The sequence below is a fragment of the Anser brachyrhynchus genome (assembly GCF_964034855.1).
Source record: "Anser brachyrhynchus genome assembly, chromosome: 6".
In the NCBI taxonomy this organism is placed as follows: Eukaryota; Metazoa; Chordata; class Aves; order Anseriformes; family Anatidae; genus Anser; species Anser brachyrhynchus.
The window spans coordinates 22,347,582-22,367,547 of record NC_137700.1 but is presented as its reverse complement, the minus strand read 5'-3'; the positions used below and the strand labels follow the sequence as shown (position 1 = coordinate 22,367,547).

At 40.1% G+C, this 19,966-nt stretch overlaps 1 protein-coding gene across 30 annotated transcripts in view; it reads right to left on the bottom strand.

Moving 5' to 3' along the window:
* Positions 1-19,966, bottom strand: part of PCDH15 (protocadherin related 15) — a 539,977-nt gene that overhangs the window by 91,454 nt on the left and 428,557 nt on the right. For 28 of the 30 annotated variants that reach the window (XM_080598442.1, XM_080598431.1, XM_080598457.1 and 25 more), the window contains 2 exons: positions 14,861-14,977; positions 1,440-1,580 (listed from right to left, as the gene is read on the bottom strand). In XM_080598442.1, coding sequence (XP_080454568.1) covers positions 1,440-1,580; positions 14,861-14,977 — 258 coding nt within the window. The other 2 variants (XM_080598452.1, XM_080598451.1) reach the window with 2 other exon arrangements.

Sequence of the window (19,966 nt, the reverse complement as noted above, 5' to 3'; positions counted from 1 at the left end):
AAGGCAGCCTTTATAAATCTCTTGCATATCTAATCTTTAGTTATTCAAATTATTATTTACTCAGTCTAATTATTTATCTACGCTTCTCTGCTGGGACAAATAAATTCACCTGCTTTGAGCTTTCAGATGAAGTTAAGCAAAAGGATGAGAGACCAGCCCACTGAAGATGGACTAATGGACCGTTTGCTAGGTTTTTCTCTCCCTACCTTTGTCCTTATTTCAGGAGATCTGCATGCAAACACCAACTCAGGAAGTCCCCACATCTCTGATTTCTGAAGTCATAGCAGAGGAAGTTTATGTCTTCTTTTCTCTGTTCCTTCCCTAAGCATCCATATTTTCTGAAATGCAGCACTGCTAAATTTACCATTGGTCTGCCCTACTATAGAGCAGTTTTCATATAGAAACATGCCATGTCCATGTGCCTGTCACCAGCATGTAATGTATCAGAGCCTCAGAAAACAGCCACACAAAGTTATTACTGTGAAAAGCTTCACTCTGGTTAATCAAGAAATAATTCTCTCCCCCCCCCCCAGTTTTACTACATTAATTAGAAATTGGAAATAAATTAGCAGTGCCCCAAGTTCCTAAAAGAGAGATAGCATTTCAATGCTACTCAAGCTCATCATATGGCTTGACATGACTCTCAAAAAGTGGAAAATGGTGGACAATTTCACTTCCTTATAACTGAAAAGTATGAAAATAAACCTCTCTTTGACCCTCAATTCAGAAAAAAATAACTGAAAGGCAAGAAGAAATGAAACACACCTGAATGAAGACACATAGTTGGCAGCTTCGAAGTAGGAAAGTTACATATAAACCTTCATGTATTGTAAGATACATTTTTTTTGGTTTACTGACAAGCTTCAATTTTCAATTACCTCCTCCATTCATGGATTTATGAAGGCAGACCTGTCTCTTTGCTTTTGATTGAAATCATAACTTATTCCAGATTAACTACACCTGAGACTCTTCAGTACCAGTAACAACACAACAGTACTTTGTCTCCTTAAAGCTAGTGTTTTTACATTACAGCACTTGTGAACGCAAGTCCCCAACTACCCAAACTGTGCAGTAACTTTCTTTACAAGATATACTACCATCCTTACTTTTTTTTTTTTCCCTAAAATTGCTATGCTGACAGCTCTGTTGAAAACAAAAACATTAGCAATGTTAACTTCCAAAAGCAGGTTTCCTTCAGCTGCTTCCCATTTTTTTCCCCATCATAAGAGTAGCAATCATATCCACCCAAGATCTTTCTGAAATGAAAAAGGCCAGGAAACATGTAACAAGAAGAAATTAAGAAACTGAAGAAACAAACAAAATAAGAATTTCACATCTTTCTATGAAATATAAAGCATAAGAGAGAAACACGTGTAGAAGGAGTACTACTACATGCAAGTAACATTTCTATTGATAATACACAGACATATGGGTTTTACCTTAAACACCGTACTTGGCTCTTCATTTAGGTTTACCCGGGTTACTACACGCCCTGAAGTTTCCTCCACGTCAAAAATGCTGGCACTGTAAGGAAACTGGACAACATCTACTTTGTATCGGACTCGACTTGCTGGTGTGCCCTGGAAGTCAGAAATAAAGCAAATTTCATATTATTTTCTTTTTACTCACCTCTTTAAGTTATTAAAGATTTAAAATGCAACATTGCTCAGCAGACCATCAGAAAGAACTTGCAGCTTGCCTTCCTCGGAACTGGGTTAGTTATACTGAGCATCTGTGGTGGTTTTACTGTGCCCGGCAGCTGAACACCACAACCGCTCTCTCACTCCCCCTCCTTAGAAGAGGACGGGAAGAAGTAAAGGAAAGAACAACTCATGGGTTGAGATAAGGATGATTTAATTAAAGGGGGAAAAAATAATTATTAAAGAAAGATTATTATTAATTAAACAATTTAACTAAAGGGAAAAAAGGGAAAGGGGAAAAGGGAGGGGGAAAGGGAAAAAAAAAAACAAACAAGTAAAGGCTATGTGGAGGTGCAGAGGAAAGAAATTACTCTCTGCTTCCCACAAATGAGCGATGCTTGACCATGTCTTTGAAGCAGGGCCTCAACACACGTAGCCGATGTTTGGGAGGACAGGGTTTTTCGCAACGAGAGCCCACCCCTCCCCTCTTCTTCCTTTTTCCACCTTTTATTGCTGAGTGTGACATCGTATGGTATGGAATATCCCTTTGGTTGGTTTAGGTCAGCTGCCCCGGTGATGTTTCTTTCTCACTTTTTTGCCCACCCCCTAGGAGGGTTAGAGAGAGTCCTGATGCTGTGCCAGCACTGCTCAGCAGCAGGCACAACACTGGTGTGATACCACTGCTGTTCTAGCTACAAGTGCAGAGCACAGCACTGCATGGGCTGCTGCAGGGAAAGTTAACATCCCAGCCAGACCCAGTACAGCATCCCTCCCACAAAATATCTTAGAAACATCTGAGAGATCCACTAAGAAAAATCATCAGAGGTTTGGAAAGAAGCCAGCTAAAAAAAATAATCTTTAGGTTGAAGAAGATATATACATATAGACAGAAGTGGTGGTCTGTTTGATAATTCATTTATTTTTGTAATAACAGAAGAAGGACATCACTTAAGGTTGGTTAACATACTTTTCAACAGTATATTGACATCTGAATTTAAAAGTCTCCTTTTGTGCTAGTTCAGGAAACTCTGAATATTCTAAAAATGTAAACACTATTCAGCTTCTCCTGAAAGTTGGAGTCTTGTTACTGAAGTCGGGAAGATTCACATGTTGTATTTCTGAAAAATTGGACTACAGTTGTGAACAGAGGACACTTCAGCCTACATGACATTCACTAAATTTTTTTTAAGAGGAGACAAAATGCAAACAGCGCCGGGTTGCTTGGGTAAACCAGCCACAGCCTGAACGGACCGTCTCATGTCCACATCAAGCAGCAATATCTGTAGGTTTGACTTGACTCGCCAAAGCTGAGTGTCGAAGAACCTTTCCAAATCCTCACCTCCAACAGCTAAAGCACAGCAATTATATGGCCTGCAGCTTCCAACACATGCTCTCTGTGTCTGAACAGTACAGCACCAGCAATTTTGGAACCACCACCTTTCCCTCCATGCCCTCCTAGTTCGTGAGGAGAACCTGAAAGAGTCATGAGGAAATGTGTCTGTGAAGTGAGGGGACACTGTGGCCCCTGCCACCTCTAACAGAGGACTTCTGCCTCTCACCATTAGACATCACTGCTAGTTCTAAGCACAACCTCAGAAAACAAATAAGGAGAAGGCATTTGGCCTAGCACTGGTAACAGAAAAAGCTCTTTTGCAAATGGATTTTAAGTAGCCTTGTAACAAACTGTTCAATCCCCATTTTTAATGACAAGAACAAGCACAGGCAGCCCGTGCATCTGTGCATGTCTCACAAACTGTCTGCGTCCATACGCACTCAAGAATACCAAAATTAAAAAGGGAATCAGAATATGCATTGCCAGAAGGGTATAATAGATGAGTTTTTCAGATCAGTAATTCAATGTTTGCTAACAGGAGGCTATTTACCCAATTTAACTATTTTACCACTAGATGTCTGAGTAAGTAACACTTATTCTGAAAAATGAAGTTTCTCAATGCATCCATCACATTTCCAGCGATCTCATTCCAGCTGTCACCCTCCCAAGGACCTTTAGCACACAAAATAACCATGCCTGTAAGTACAGCTTACGAGGCAGCTGGCTGCCACATTGGAGAGACAGGAGAGCTCTGGCAGCCTGTGCTGACCCGTGTGACCTACCAAGTCCCTAAAAAACCAAAACGGGTGACAAGTCTTGTCCCTGGGATCTCCACAGTCACACTCTTCCCCTTCTTGAGCAGGTTAGAGGAAGGCACAAGGATGGATCAGAGGGCTGGAGCACCTCTGCTGTAAATGCAGGCTGAGGGAGTTGGGGTGTTCAGGCTGAAGAAGAGAAGGCTCCGGGGTATCCTCACTGCAGCTTCTCAATACCTGAAGGGGGCTTATAAAAAAGATGGAGAGTGACTTTTTGCTTGGGCAGGTAATGACAGGACAAGGGGGAATGGCTTTAAACTAAGAGGGGAGATTTAGGTTAGGAGGAAATTCTTTACTCAGAGGGTGGTGACACACTGGCACAGGTTGCCCAGGGAAGCTGTGGATGCCCCATCCCTGGAGGTGTTCAGGACCAGGTTAGATGAGGCCCTGGGCAACCTGATCTAGTGGGTGGTGTCCCTGCCCATGGCTGGGGGCAGGAACCAGATGGTCTTTGAGGTCCTTTCCAACCTGAGCCGTTCCATGATTCTCACACCTGTCAGCGTGGAGGGCAGAGCCAAGATCAAGGGACAACGTGCCACAGTTCTCTTCAAGGGGCCTGGAAACCTTGTAGAGACCTCCTGACCTTCAGGCTGCATGCTCCGTTCCCAGCACACCTCCTTCCCTGGCAGTGCCGCCCGCATTACCTCTGTCTTGATCATCTCTCCCACAGCCTCTCTCATGCTCCTGTAGCACTGAAACTGTTCTGAGTCATGTTTTCAATTACACCAGGAAAATTTTTCCATTGCAGCCATTCCCATTAATCTTCAATACAAACATATCTCCTTCACTCCAACAACGTAAATCAGAATTTATTAATGACCTACTTTGTATGTACGCATCGTTGTTTTTTTCACTGTTTTTGACTCAGTGGGGTGAGTAAGAAGAGGCAGATTATGTCACGTGCAGTTTTTTGTGGCTAAAAGGTACGATAACACTGTTACAATGGTATCACCAGCTGCTGATCCAGAGAAGAGATCCCTCGCAGCACCCCAGGCTCTGCTGCAACAACCACGTTCCCACACCCCCCCCCAGAGGATTTTCTCTGGTATCAGAAGGATGGTGCCTGGCACACACATCTAACTTTAGAGGGGCAGATACTGACAGGTGTCACCTAACCTCTTGGGAGGTTGTATCTGCCTCGCTAAAGCCCCTGAGATGGGCTGCACCACCCACAGGCTACAGAGGATGGCTGGGAGACACCTGAATTTTAACGGACTACTTTCATTCTCAGCAAGTGCCCCTTCACCAGTATTGATATTATTTCACTAGTAATTTGTGTGTTTTCAAGGATTAAAAGGTGACAAAGTAGCGGTTTCCTAAAGCACTGGAAGCCACTAAGAGTAAAAACTACGTGCTAAATAGAAGAAAAGGCATCAAACAAGGTGTTTAGAGCAAGGAAAGTTTTGTGTGTGTGTGTGTATTTATTTTGCACACTGATTTCTGAATAACTGTTTATCCGTCTGTGTTACCTGGATATGTAGACACCTGGGACACTTCACAAAAATGAGTAGATTCAGAGAAGCACATCGAAACAAACTACTGTTGGTATGACTGCGGCTGATAAACTCCTCTGAGTCTGGACCTCAGACTTGGCTTTGATCTTTACATTGCATTTAGACAGACAAAACATCAAAAGCCAACAGTTTCATTAATAGAGAATTGGTAATTTTCATCTGTATTCAATACTGTGGTATAAAAGAGATTTGCTGTTCTTGACAATATATTCACTGTATCATGTCAGCTCCTAACTGTAAGGAAACACGGAGGTTACTTTTGTAAACTGTAACAGAAACATTTACAAAGTGTTTCAGACTCAGTAAATACGGACATCTTGTTGATACAACAGAAGAGCACTGAAATGCTCAGTCAAAACACATGCTCTGACCTATAAACTTTACTGGGATAACTATTTACATCATGCTAATGCATGCTACAGAGCTGTACAGTGTGGCATCAGATTTTGCCAACTTCTGATGAGCAGTAGGACTATTCAAATAAACCATACCTACATTCAAATGCAAATAAACCATAACATGAGAAAAGTGACACCTGAACAAAGAATATTCATTTGCATTAAAAATCATACGTACCATGTAAGAATTTAATTGGAGGTATCAGTGGCACTGATGTCAAAACAATAAGAATACTTTAGTCTAGTAATAAAAGAGGAAGACAGAGAGCAAGGCAGCCAGGCCATCTCAGACTGTTTTCCCACAAAAACCTGGGCACATAACACTTTGCATGTAAAGAAAAGTGAGACAGGGCTGGATGCAACCCAGAGAGAGTTTCAGAGAGTTTCTAGGGAGCCTTGCCACTCCTCCGGGTATTTTTAACTGCAGCAGTGATGAAGGCCATTGCCTCTTGGAGCCCTCCAAGGAAATCCAGCCTGGCCCAGTGTATTAGTGTATTAGGGTGTATTAGCAAGTCCAGTGCTCCTGTGCCACTGGCAGTCTAGCACCTCTAATAATTCAGAACTGGGTCTACCAGATGTGATCTGATGTTTCATGGAGTAATTTATGAAAACCACGTTTTAGTTGTTAATAGTATTTTACATGACCATGCACATTATACATGTGAAAATTCTTGAAAACATGAGAAATTTCAAAGATCATAGCATAATAGATAATTATACAACTTTCGTCCTGACATTCTTCTTCACCATTACAATTAAGAGGAAATTACCTGCTAAGATCCACTCTATTTGGCTATAGAGTAATGGTCCTCACATTTGCTTGCAAGACTAGAAGCTATCATTATCATTAAACATGCACACACTAGGTAATTTGTTATTAAATAAAGAAAAATCTCATCAGGTTATTGCTCCTGATATAACTATCAAGTACACTTTTCTCCTGTCATTTCTGAAAATAACAAAATGGGGATTTATTTTTTATTTACTGTATTTTGGCACCAATGTAATTAGAAAAATCTCATGAGAAATTTTCCAGGGAAATCCATTTAGAAGCAAGTTTCAATTATCTCAAGTATTAATCATCTTTCGTTTCTTTTTAAAATTAATTTAGATGCATTCCTATGCCTACAGCAAAACTCAAATATAAGATTATATTGCCAAATAAATTACACTCTCAAATAAACCATAAAGAAAGGATTTTAGCTGGCAGGAACCACGCTCATTCTCTTGAACCAGAACTTTTATCCTAAAAGTCCAAGACTAATATCAAATTCATCCAGCTCCAATTACGATATTATTGCTGCATAATTCCTCAAGTTTCCATTTTCTCTGGGGAAACTGCATGGGTATGGCACAAAAACATCTCCAGCATTTACATTAGATGATTAGGGTGCATGTGGAGATCCTGGACAAAGAGGCCATGCAGAGTGCACATGTGCACTACCAAGATAACTCTCAACAGGCACAGAGAGGTTGCAGATGAATTGTAATGCAATAGAGCCATGGAAATGGCATGAGTATAGTAACAGTAACGTCTTCTGTATGTTTTCACTCATATTTCTGAAAGTAATTCAAAAGGAAGCTAGCAATCCTTACTCCCACTATGCAAAAGGGTAACCAAGGTACAAAACCAGAAAGACGGAGCCCAGCAAAGTGAGGAAAAAAGAGCATTTCACTTCCATCTGCACTCATGAAGATTCCAGATGTGCATTTGTGTAAATGACTGGGATTTTATCCCATGTAGTAGGATGGAATACTAGTGTAAAAGATAAAGGCAGACTTATGCATCAAGTCCCTTTGTACTCAATGCCACTTTCTGACTGAAGTCAGAAAACTTCTACAGCTACTGTAGATAAAATGTGAGGCAAGTAAGGTTAAATAAATGGTCTCCATTCATTTCCATTCAGAGATTTCAACAGAAATCTGAATGATTTACAACATAAAGAGTTCACTAAGGCAAATTTTGTAAAGTTAGTTCTGTGAAAAAGACTGGAAAGTGATGCTAAAGACAGAATGTACAGATGGCTGCAAGTGTTCTTTGTAACAAACCAACACAGGACAGTTACCATTAAAGATGGGCCAGTCCACAAGGTGAGCAATTGACTTTGGTGGGTCTCCTACCAACTATGGATTGTTAACAGTGCACTCACACGTATTTACTCTCTCATTTACCAGTCATTACCATTTTATAATTTTATATAAGCTCTAAAATTTGAATTATTTTATTCTTTAGTATATAACTCAATGAAAGCGTCTGCAAGTCTGGATTAATTCTGGAAATTCTAAATTAATAACAAGCTGAACACAAAAAGAGTATGAACTTTTAAAGCCACAAGATAAAATTCCTTTAAAAGCTTACTGATTTTGCAGCACGTTTCCCTTATGCTAATCTCCAGCAGACACTATGATATTCAACAGTAATAGTTTATAAAAGATCAAGCCCTGGACTATCTGAAAATGTTTTTATCTCTAATTAAGTATCTGTTAAATCTCTAATTAAATATCTGTTAGCATCGCACTTTCAGTGGGTGCTGTAAAACAATAAGGACAATTACTCTCAATCTGACAAAATAGCTCCACTGATCACAAACTTTACAAGGTGTTACGAGACTGGATAAACCATTAAACTGGATGTTCTGGAGCTCTGGAAGCTGACTGGTCATTAAAATTAGCATTCTGCATCTGTTTCTATTGACATTTCAAATCAACAAAATCAGAATATGCAGGGGAATTGCCCATGAAAGAAATATTCCAGCTTTTACAGTGATGGCCCATGTAAAAAAGGCCTATATAGGAAAAGCATGAACCTCCTGATCTATCAGTCCTGGAAATATTCACTTCCTGATAATTAAACCAAGCACCTATCACATAACTCAAGATGCTCTCCTTTTGCAATATTTGGAGAGTTAAGCTCCTTGAAAAAATGATTATAATCATCTGCCATCTTTCATCACCATATCACTTCAATAAAGCATAAACTAATCACAATGAATAAAACTCTTCTTTTTCTCCCCAGGGATGATCTCGTGTGTCCTTGAATAGCGAACTTCGGTACGTGCATGGCCATCTGTACAGGACGTAGTGCCTTTGACAAACAAAAAGGACAAGCTTAATGCAACCAACATTCAAATCCCTCCACGTGCAATTATCTCCTTAAAAAAACTTTTGTACATAACTGGAAATAAAACAATTTTAAAGATCTTTCTCATCATCAAAACCTTCCCACTCAATCAGGTTTAACCCCTAAAGTTTCAAGTCAAGCCACTGCTTTGCTGTCATTCCACAGAGCCAAGTCCTTTTTGCTTTCCCCTCTCTTGCTCCTGAACAGATTGCCCCATGCCATTTTAAGTCAGACTATTCATTAGTGTGTGTAGGAAACGAAGATACCCTGTGACGATGTACAGCATGGCTTAGCATTTATTTTTGGTTTAAGTCACATCCAAACCCAATGTGGAAGGAAGGAATAGAAGTAAGAGGGAGGCTGTTTAAAAGCAGTTTCAGCCGTGTCTCTGTTCAGCTGCCAAGCGTGACTCACCCAGATGGCCTAGACACGTTGTCTAGACACCAATTCCACACATTTTTGGCTGCCACCCCTGAAGCATTTTAAGAAGCTGTGTCTTGTGCTGGCCACTCATCATTCCTTGAGAGCTAAGCTCTCAGACTGAGCACTGAGAGCAGAAGTATTATTACAAACAGGGGAACTGAAAGCAGTCCTGAGGACTCTCCAGCATCTGATAGCATCGAGCGACGTAGGCTAGAGGGCTTTATGCATCTGTTATAGCCCTGATGTACACTTCAGATCTCACCAGCTATAAAACGTCATCTACCTGCCCAAAGAACAGGTGTTTGCTAGCTCGGGATACTAAAGACTGTGCTGATAAAATTCAGAAGTGTTGATGAGAGAGTCAGACACCGGTTTCATCTAAGCCTTGGGGTCTGCAGGTATCTCTCACTAAAAAGACTGGAGAACGTCTCTGGGTGAAACCAAAGCTGTGTACATTTGGGTTATCTAAAGCAAAGCAGGGCATACAAGATGCTAGTTCAAAACTCTACATTTGACTAAATATAATTGTGGCTAAGCGTGAGGAGCTGTCTCAGAAACTCCAGTAACTGGGCATCCTTCTCTCTCACTACTCTTTAGTCCACACTAACATGCCCCAAAGCAAATGTCTGATTATCGTCTGTACAAGGACTCACTTACTCCTTTCTGTTTCCATTGATGGAATTTTCTTTATTACCTTGCAGCCTTAGACTCTTACTTCTCTTTTATGCTCTTTTTATGCTCTTTTATGCTCAGCTATGCCTGTAACTCCAGGCTTTTTTTTTCTTTCTTTTTTTTTTTTTTTTCCACTGGTGGTCTCAGATCTTGGTTTTATTTTCATTCCCTATTTTACAGATAATACTTTTTTTTTTTTTCTATAGGATATTATCATATCTACTTTAGTTGCATGAAGCATTTATTTGGCACATCCAGTAGAGATGTAACATGTCTGTGTTTTCCAGCCACACAAATAGTTATGGACCTCACAGGATACCTGCTTGCACTGTTACTCGCTTTTGACTTCATCCTTTGGTCAGATCACTGTTTTCAAAACAGGATTCGGTTGGGAAATTAAATTCTAATAGTGGAGTTCTTACAGGAAACAAAGAACACAGTTTAACAGTGCAAAAATCGTGTATCTTACTTAGTCCTTTAGTTGCAGATGGACAACCATTCTGGAAGGAAAGCTCAAGATGACACATGAGGGAAATCCTGCACACAACTGTCTGCTCTGTCCTGACACAGAGGTGTCACCCCCCCCCCCCCCCCCCCCCCATTTACACAGAGGCTGGGATGCTTCCCCCATCTGCTTCTTCACAGTAGCCCCCACACAAAGAGGACAGCTTCCTGCAAGTGGTCTAAAAGTGTTTTAAAGTACAAGATTTGTATTTTAGTAAGGTTTACCAGTTATTTAGAAAGAACTGAAGATGTACTCAAGCTTCTCCTCAGCAGTCATGCCACCAGGGCTCTGCTCTACTACCACAACTCCTTATGCCTCCCTTGGCCTGCTTTTTTTGCTTTATGCATTTTGTTACCCTTTACCTGTACACGTGTCAAGAATTAGAGGAAAGCTGGTCTGGGAAACACAGTGTGAGCAACAGTAGGATGTATGAAGTAACTTAAAAGATCGTATACCATAAAACTGTTTAAAACTGGAGAAAAATATACTATGGATCATTCCAACAAACAAAAGGACATAACTTGATCTAACATGCTTCCTGAAATGTATGTGAAACCAAACGTACCAGATTTCAATGACCAGAGTGGTAATTCAAATTAAGGGTTTTTAATGCAAGCATGAAAAGTAACTTCTTAAAAATATTTTATATTCTCAGTTACCACACACACACAAAAAGTGAATTCAAACTGGAAAAGGAAAGAAAGGAGAAAATGGTTAGAACTGAAACTGACATTTGCTCAAGAAAACCGTTCAAATCCTATTATGTCCTTTAGACAAAAGCACTGGTTTCTATGTTTTAAATGACATTTCACTAGGGCACTGAAGGAATAACTATCAGAGATATCTCATGCCTTCAGGCCAAGAGTTCTTTGATCACTTTGAAATCCAAAGGTTAAAATGAAAACATAATGAGGTTTCTACTCGGGAGCATTTGAATCTAGCACAGGTGATTTTTGTATTAAATGAGCACTTAGTAGTAGTAATCATAAATCGATGTTTGTTGCGACCAAACCAATCCTACTATCAACACTTGCATTCTACTGGTGGCTTAACGTTACAGGCGTCAGGTTTGTATGCTTCAGTTAAGAAAATTACACAATTTCAATGCAACAGTTGATTTTGAAGACTTCAAAATCTTCACATTGTTACCTGCATTTATGCCTATTATAATGGTAATAAGCAGGATCCAGCATTCAGTGATTTTGATTTCTCTCATGTATGTGCATCAATTTCTCTACAGAAATACAAGCAATCCTCACATCTTTCAAATACAAAACACTCAAAATCAGAAAAAATAAATCCATATAAATACATGAGGAAATCACAAGAAAGGAATCTGGGAGACATAAGTGCTTTAGTCTGGTTTTATATTCTCCCATTCTCATGCTACCTAAGGATGGCCATTATTACCCACTGTAAGAGCGGGGAAGCTTACTCATGATCAATTTCTACATTTATCTGTCCATCTAACAGTGATAGAAATGTTAGAACTGGAGAGACTGCAGAAGTATAAAGGGCTAAACATAATTCTAAGTAAAAAATCTGCTGACAGTTTGATGGGCTAGTAGGATTATTATTTTTTTTGTGTTGTTTGTTTTTTAGATGAGAAACTGACATAACTTTGCATTATAAAATGCAGATTCCACAGAACTAAGAAAGGTTACAAATACATTATTAATCAGTTAGAGACTGTTTTGTTTCATCAACTGTTTTGGTAATATCTTATTCTTTAAAGTTTAGACACATTAATCTAGGGAATCACAAAATGGAGATTATATCAGAATGGGCAAATCCTTCATCAAGACCAAAATAATCTTATTGTAAGGCAACAGATAATATTAAATAAAATCTGCATTAAAAAATCAAGTTAAAAACTGATTCTCTAGCAGCAATGAATATATAAAATATATTTTTATAATATATATTTTATAATATATATCCCAATAACTCATTTGTGTTGAAATTTCCACTAATTCCATGAAAGAGAAATCCTGATTTTTGTCCTATTTCACTGATCCTTAGCATCCTTTTCTGTATGCTTTTCTCAGAGGTCAGTGAGATAACCTGCTAGGACAAATGCGTACTGATGCTACAGGCAGAGCCAGGTCTATAGAAGTGTTACTGATGGATTTAGAACTTTATCACTGGCTGATTTTGACTGTCAAAAAAAAAAAAGAAAAGCTCTTTCAACAGTCATGGAAAGCAAGTTTTCCCCCCTCTCCACTGGCAGATCACTCTAAAGCAGCTCCACTTGTGATATGGGCAGTGTTTCCTGTTGAATTATTTGCTGCTAACTGATGAGGATGAAAGTTCTTTAACGAAAACAGAGTTTCCTACCTGCCTGGTTTCCAACTCATTCCTAGGGAGAGCAACAGAGAATTTTCTCCAGCTAACACCCATCCGCTGAACTCCCTGAAATGCTGAATGCAATTCAGACCCATGTTTATGAAGGCAAAGCTTACTAATTTGATGGTAGTGCTACGGTAACAGAGTGCATTATTATTCAGGAAGAAATGTTGGCAAAATAAGGTAATACCTTTGTGCCATATAGTGTCAACATAAACCCTGCTGGCTTCTAATGCCACCCAGAAATTCTGCACCCATGTTACTGCACCAAATATATGGAAGAATAAGACATATATGAAACTTGCCAGTAAAAAAAACATTCAGAAAGTACAATCAAAGCTTAGTTTAGATCACATAGTTACAGGATATTATCTTAAATCAATTTAAAATTATTTCCCAGCAAATAAAATCTGAGCCATCAACTCTAATTTTCACTGTAAGTTTCAGTTTTAAACAATGATTAAGATGATGGTGGACACCTTGGCCTGGAGATCCCCAAGGAACAGTGAAAAAAATCAGACAAAAGTACTGTAGTTCCACAGAGCAAAAAGGGAGCAAAAGGTGCAGCAAGAGCGTATACAAGCCACAAAAATATGAACACTTACCAAACTCTGTGAATAGCTAGAGCAGGAATTTCTACTCTGTAGATTTCTACAAGGCTACTAGAGATACTTCCCTTTGCTCACGCATAAAGGTTACAATCCAAAATGGAACTGGGTGATGTGTGGAACTGAGTGTAACTGCAGTGCCTAAAGCAAAACTAAGATCCTCAAAACCCAAGCTTCATCATACATGTCCATGATCTTCATGGGTGCTGAGGCTTGTTACCTTCACAGCAGCGTCATGGCCTGGAAGACTACTTCCATGGAGAAATTAATGCTTCCTTCTCTTAATATTCCCCTGGAAATTGCCCAACACTGGCCATTTAAGACACAGCTCTCCATTTCGTCTACTGCTGAAATAACGTGTATGTCCTCTGCTGCTGCATTCCTCAAGTACACTGTAAAACTATTTAGTGATAACAATTGCTATTTTTGACCTACAGGTTGATATCATATTCTTATATATATTTTAGACAAACAATAGTCCAGATCTTCAGCAAATATTAACTACTTTAATATCATCAGGTTCAGTAATATGCAGCTGATAGACACCACCTGCAGTGAATTTACTTACCATTGTGTTAGGACTTTTTACAAAGGGATAGCAGGACTGTCTTTACAGAAACACTGCTTCAGCATTTCTGTCCTTGAGTGGTAAATAAAGTACTACGAAACATATTTAGCTAAGCTACAGTTGATTTGTATCAAAGCACTGCCATCATCTTTTAATGTGCATGGCACATTCACTCTGAACACTTCTCCCTGAGGATTACTCTCCTTAATATGCCAAACACTAACAATTAAAAATTAAACCTGGCTGGCAGAACATCTTGGGCTTTTATTGTCCTCAGTGTATCATCTGGTCACCAATGTTCATCACCCTCTGATTATAAAAACTGATATTACCCTTCAGAAGAGCTAACAAGTCAAAAATATGTGTTCAGTTCTGTCAATCAAGTGCTTCACTAGGGAACAGTGATAAAAGTCAGTGGCAAAAATAAACTTTATCCCCAAAACAACACCAGTCTGTTCAAATACTACATATCCAATAAAACCAGCTGGTGGGCTGTGCAGTTCCTCATCCCCATGACCCTATGATGTCTCAGACTAGGAATGCACAATGACTGCAAATCAAGGTAACAATCTTAAAAAGCTGTATTTTGTTTCCCTGTTAAGCTGCACAATTGTACAAAAGACAACCATGACATCCGTTCTTTCCTATTCCTGTAATTCATCTGACACTGAGAAGTTGAATGAAGTGGTTTTCAAACCTCTTCCTGTCAGAAAGGAGCTGTATCACTTATGTGCCAGCTTCAGAAACCATTGTTTTACACGCAGCCTCTGTCCAAAAAGGCTGACAAAAAATATATGAGTTACTGCTCTGTGAAACTCATAATAATCACCTTTGTTGTTGAGAGAGTTAGGTCGCTTATGGGGGTTAAAGATTTCTCCCTCTTGGGTGCAGAGTATTAATAGAACCTTTTTGCTTACCGGAGGATCTTGATCCTCAGCTGAAACGGTAGTGATAACGGTGCCCTTGACTGCATCAGGAGCAACCATTCCCCTGTAGAGCTTTTTGCTAAATACCGGTGAGTAATCATTCATATCCTGCAAAACATAATTAAGAGTTTACTGCTGAAGTTTAAACAAAAGTATAGACACATTCACAACTAATCTTTCAAATTCTACCCAATCACTCCCTCTTAATTAGGAAACCTATTTGCCATTCAGAGTCCCTCTTGGCTCTCAATTCCATTACCACCAAACAAAACTAGCACAGAAGGGGAAGATGCCAAAGTTTCAAAACAACATATTCATATGAGACAGATTAACAGAAGGGAATTCTGCAGAAAAACACACAGTCTCACAAGTAAACAAAGCAGAGATTTCCATGACAGCTGTTTCTCAAGCAGTGGGCCACAACGTGGCTTTGCTAATTTCCTAAAATGAATGAGCTTGCTGTTGCTTGACAGTGTGCGTTACCTCTAATATGCAATAAATGAAGGGAAAACATAACATCAGATTAATATCAACACTTCACAAGAGCCTAATACGTTGTTCTGCAGACAGATGCATATGCTGTCAAAAACCAGCTTCAAAGGCTTGGGTTAAGCCCAATGCCATTGTCACAATAACACGTATGCATGCACCTAAGTATACCTCGGCACCTATAGACGTGCACACAGCTGTGTGTGTGCATACATTCATGGGTGCATCCATGTGCGATAGAGAACCCCTGCCAAACACCAGGCTGGGTGGGACCGGAGGACCTGCAGCCCACACGCACTGCGCCAGCTTGCACCAAGGTAGAAGCGAGCAGAGAGATACACGCTGCTTTCACCGACGTGTTCACCCCACGCACCAGGGGCTGTGGAAATTTAGAAACTCAGCCACCACCACTGGCTGTTCCAGAAACTCATTCATTGTTCCCACCCTAAGTTGTCAGGAATTCATTTTTGCCAATGTTCTCTCACAGTGAGGCCCAGAAAATACGTGTGTTCTTTAAAAATAAAAAAATTAAACACACATCTTTAAATCACAATGTTTATCCTTATAATAAAACTATTTCAGTTTCTTCTGTAGAGCCACCTTCCTAGCATGAATTCTTCTGAGAACAGATTTATTCATTTTTGTGTACTACTACGTCCAGTTTTGCACAGATGGATAGCAGATTTTGGTTTTCCCTGCTACAGAGAAAATCCAGAACAAGTAAGAGGCACGATATGCCTTCAGCACAGAGGAGTGACTTTACTGATCCACAAAGGAAAAGGAGACTTCCTCCCCTGCCTTAAAGCAGAACACAGGTGCCACCCACCTGCTGGGCTACCCACACAAACACAGCTACTCAGTATTTACACACAGATGCTTCTACCTGTTGTTACAGATCTTCATGCTGCAAATCCTACATGCTGATGCTGGCCTGTGCACTACATTAGCATTTAAAACATTCATACATATCTCATCAGAGGTAATAAACATCTATGAAGAAATCACTGTTACAAACCCATGTAATACAGACCTGAAAAATTAATGCGTTATGTTCTGCTGAAAGGTCTGCAATTCAAGCCTTCAATGCATTGGAAATGCGTTTTCACCGATTTTCAGTTTTTCAAAGAGACAATTGGACCATCAAATTAAAATAAAAAGCAACAACTAGGCAATTCCAACTAGGAGAGCATTCAAAAGAATAGAATTTGGAAAAACATTCACATTCAAACAGATTAGCATTTCTGTATGGAATTACAGGCATTGAATCTTTTTCTTTCAAATTCTTGACCTGTTTGCAAGAAGATAATTTACTTCAATTAAGAACGTAAAACCAAGGAATAATTTACATAAACAATTCTGCTCCCCTGGACTCTTCAAAGTGACACCATGTTTGTAAAATAAGCCATCCTTTGTTCTGCTTTGCTCCCTGAAACTCCACTCCAGAGCAGTGCAGCTCAGTGGCAAAGAAGCCAACATCACACAGCAATCTCCCCCGTCAGGCTCCATTCACAGCCCATTCTACCTCAAAGAAAAGATGCAGAGTTTATTCATTTGAAGCTGACACCAAGTAGCTCTGCGTACAGAAAACCAGCAGCAAAAGGTGGCACATAAAAAATAATCTTGAGTATTGTCTGAGGAGCGTCATACAATGATGCATGCACAGGCACTACCGCTGCATAAATCCCAGTATTTGGAAGTGTTTTGTTTTGTAGGCCCTCAAGTTTTTCAGTGAGAGGTCCAACCTTTTACAGACCACACTGTCACAGAGAAGACAGGTTCTGTCTTTCCGCATGAAGACTCCATCTGAACCAACAACCGGTGTGGTACTTACAATGACTTAGCATTTTCTGGAATAGCTCAGCCTTTTTTAAAAAATATCTCTCTCTGCACCTGCACAGCCACAGCCATGTCTACTCTTTGCTCCTTGGCACAGCAGCAGCAGATTGCACTCTGCTGCTTGCTCATTCTGGGGGAATCACCATGTGATGTTTTTGTTATTTTCTGTGCAACTGAGCACCCGAAAGTCTGCAACTTACAGTACTGGAAAGCCTAATCCTGTTGAAAGATGATACACTACATGCTCTGCTATAGAAAAATGACTAAGTCATTCTAATTCCTACACCTGTTTTTCAAGATACATGGATCAACACACAATATACACGAATACAAAGTGTAGCACAAAGTAGAAAAGCAGAAGGCTTCCTGTCCTAACTTACTTCTCCTCTGAGCGGAGCTTTATGCATGATTGTGCCTCATAAACCTTACCCAAGCCAAGCAACCAGACAACAAATACTTCAACCATACCTAAACAGAGCAGCTCCACGTGCTTTTCTTCCTGGCTTCTCTCTTCCCAACCCCTAAAGCAGCTACTTGTTTTATACAGCAGAACTCAAACCTACATGTGCTCACTTTTATCACAATGAAAGTTCCTCACAAGAATTATGTCTTCCCATCACACAGCTGCAATAAATACACTTCAGAGAGAGCAAGACTGACTTAACAGACAGGTGATCAAGTCTCATATGCTCATCACAATGCCTCTGACAAATAACTGCCAGAAGCAGAAAGGAAACTTCTGCAGGCAGAAGGCATACACGTGGAACACGCAGATGGCATGGGAAGTGCATTATTGGTTATAATGCTTTCTTTATTCTAGAAGTCTTTGTTCAGTGGCAGGAGGAAAAAGACGACCCTTCTGGGCTATTTCCCATGCAGGAAGTAGTGGTTTTGTTACAGGCGTGTTGGAGAAATTCATTTCCTCCTCGTATTTTCATCTCCTTCAAGCGGTATCATTTCTCTTCACGTATTACGGGCACTTAAAGGCATCAGAAAGGTCACAAAGAGAAACTATTGCACCAGCTAAAACCAACTAAAAAGCACCAACATCGAGGATGGAATACAGTCTACATCTGATTCTGTTAGAGTATAGAAAGAAACCAAACTCCACATTTTTTAAAAAAACAGTTCAAGATCACAGGCATGATCCCCCATGCCCCTGCCATCAGTCCTCCCAGTTTGTTTTTCTGCACCATGCCAGACTTAACATTGAGAAATGGTCTGCATGGAGGACCCCCCAGATGCACGCAGAGATGCAGTTTTCAGGCTTTGATGAGAGGGATTTGGGGCAAAAATACAACATTTTAGAGAAAGTACTGGGCCTTGCCATGACTAGAGACCAAGGACGTGGAGTGGCATACTCCTGCACAGCTACATAATTGAAGACGACTCTACATATGAAGGCTTCTGCTGAAACACCACAAAAACGGCTTTGCACTGACATGTAAGTGGCTTATGGATGCAATCAATAACCACAGCTTAGGAGTGGGATGGCAATCTTACACTGCTTTTTACTGCCACTTTGTGGAGTTACCTCTTAAAAACTATGGCATAATCCTGCACGTACCCTCGTGGCCAAACCATGGTGTCTTCCAACCTTTCACAGTCCACTGCTTCATCCATATAAATCCAGGCTGCTATTAACTATCAAACACACACAGAACGGCAAATGGGAAATGCAGGTAATGGATTCTCTGCATACCTTGCTTTGAAATACTTGGCCGTGTATTTTGACAGTAAGGTAATAGCAGCCACATATTTATATAAAAGTACAAAATTGCCTTTATGTCACTGCTCATCTAGCTGAAGATTTATTGTAGTTTTGCATGTCTTTGTTTACACAACGGGGTCAGAGTCAAAACATAACAACCCAAAGCTCTCTTCCTACCACAGTTCCTCATCTCACACCACTTTTTGTTTCCCTTTGTTTCACATTGGTCGCACTGGGGAACACATAAAAGCAGGACAGCACAAGCCCTTACTCCTTTCCCTTGCACATGTAAGAATCTAAAGCAACAAGGAAGCACAATATGGGAGGTATGCTCAAATACTGTCATTTCAGAGAATCCACAGTCGTAGTCTCAAAATCAAATGAAGATGTATCATGAGATTTCTTGATGAAAATTCATTTATTAACTCTGATGCCTCCCTCAGCTCCTGAGTGATGCCACTTGCTGACCAACTTCCTCACACTCTGAACAAGACACACCCCATTCACAAGATTTGAAGGGCTGTTATTTATTAAAAGGGCTTGAGGAAACAAATACTGACCAGCCCGCAAATAATATGAAAACGATGAACAAAAATGTTGGTGAACTAAGATATACATCTAGGAATGCCAATGAGGAGAAACAAGCATGGGGGAGAAAATGCATTAAGAAGCAAATCAATATGTAATTTAAAAACCATTAAGACAGTCACTAGCAGTTATGAACTAAAACCAAAGAAGGTGCTCCCCGACAGGTGGCGGCTGCCGACGTGGGAGGGCAACACAGGACAACTGCGCAAAACAATATCTGCAGTACAGCAGTTCCAGCATGAAATTAACTTGTAAACTTCAATGGGCTTCAGAGACAATAATAGATTTTTGATTTATGGTGACACTGAATGACCTTTAATATTTGTTCTTCAAGTTAAGGATATAAACATGTAACACCTGGGTGCGATACTCTGCTCTGCCTCCTCATTCATTCATCCAGGAGATGCATGATTTGGACCAAGTGACTGCCACCTGCTTTGCACCATCACCACCCGCAGTGCACATGGATGGCA